At 46.3% G+C, this 1,427-nt stretch overlaps 1 protein-coding gene across 1 annotated transcript in view; it reads right to left on the bottom strand.

Moving 5' to 3' along the window:
- The window catches only part of LOC109962585 (probable E3 ubiquitin-protein ligase HERC3), a 19,992-nt gene that overhangs the window by 9,402 nt on the left and 9,163 nt on the right, over positions 1 to 1,427 (bottom strand). Inside the window, exon 6 of the mRNA XM_020604442.1 lies at positions 1,093 to 1,223. Coding sequence (XP_020460098.1) covers positions 1,093 to 1,223 — 131 coding nt within the window. The remainder of the gene's footprint in view (positions 1 to 1,092; positions 1,224 to 1,427) is intronic.

Below are 1,427 nucleotides of genomic sequence, written 5' to 3'. Positions count from 1 at the left end.
TTCACACAGCTCCAGTGACCTGTTGAAGATGAAGTGTGAAGATGGGGGCCACCTGATCAGCACACACTTTCAGGCAGGAGGGGGATCACACCATCTGGGGCTGGTGCCTTTCTGATCCTTTGTTTTTTTAAAGAGGCCATGTACATCCTTTTAACAGATCGTTAGAAGTGGGCGGCTGGAGGGAAGGGTGGTGATTGTTGGGGGAGTAGCTGCTGGATCTGAGGTGGGGAGGGTGCGGGGGGAGTGTTGTTTGTCAAACCTGCAGTAGAACACATTCAGGTCATCTGCTAGTTGACGGTCCTCCACAGCGGGGGAGATGGTTTCCTATAGCCAGTGATGCTTTTCAGGCTGCCCCACACGGATGAGGGGTCGTTGGCTGAAACCTGAGGATTCTGTACAGCCAGGCAAGGAACACACTGACAAGGGAGATCAGAGCAGCAAAGAGGAGCTATTCTGAAAAGCTGAAAGCTCTGTCCCCTCCTCTTTGGCACGATGAAGCTGCTTGAGTCTGGCTGTAAACCAGAGCTTGTTGTTGTTGTATGTGCTGAAGCCCTTTTTGGCACGCACACATCCTCACAAGAGCTAAATGTCCTGAAGATGTCCACAGGTGCACTAAATACTCTAAGCAGCTCTTCTGTGTCAAGATGAGAAAAAGGATTGACGGAGCAGGAGCGTTATGGCCCAGGTCCTTTGGAGATATCAGTGACACGGTTAACTGTGCTTAAGCCAGATAATACTGTCAAACAGGTTCACTGATAGCTTCCATGATCCCTGTTTTGTTTCCAGAATAAGTTAAAGTTGTCAGTTGTCAGAATGCCTTTCAAAATCAAAAAGCCCATCATCTGATGTTAACATTTTGATACAGCTATACAAGATGAAGAGATTCTCCTCCACAATGACAGTGTCTCAAAAGTCTCCAAAGTAGTTTTCTGTGCCATCTGGAGCTATAAGAGTGAGTCTATGCATGTAAAAAACTACAACTGAAAAACATTTCTTAAAAATTATAATAATTAAAATACCTTGATTAGTCCATTCAAGATAATGAGGCAAACAGGACATACTGCAGTATAAAAAGACGTAGGTGTACTGTACCGTCCACATGCAATCTTGGTGACCTTTGCCCCCCAGAGCTCTGCAACAAGACGAGGACGGAGTTCTTTTCTCATTGAGTTGTGTCCAAGCTGTCCATATTGACCAGAGCCAAAAGTAAACACTACTCCATCCTAAGGAAACAACCAGACAAATATGGTTTTAACTACGGGTGCACTGATGTTTCGGCCACTGAAAAGTTTTGGCCGAAAAGGCCATTTTTATTTCGGTCCAGAATAAAAACACACGCCGAAAATGCCCTGCCCTGCCCTGCCCATTCTCGCGCAGCACAGGTTAGGTTTCACTCACGCTGGAGCTGTTATATCACGCGTCTCCCC

Source organism: Monopterus albus, unplaced genomic scaffold (genome assembly GCF_001952655.1).
Source record: "Monopterus albus unplaced genomic scaffold, M_albus_1.0 scaffold65.1, whole genome shotgun sequence".
NCBI classification, from domain to species: domain Eukaryota; kingdom Metazoa; phylum Chordata; class Actinopteri; order Synbranchiformes; family Synbranchidae; genus Monopterus; species Monopterus albus.
Note: the sequence above shows the minus strand (reverse complement) of the source record. Positions and strands in the feature narration are given on the sequence as shown.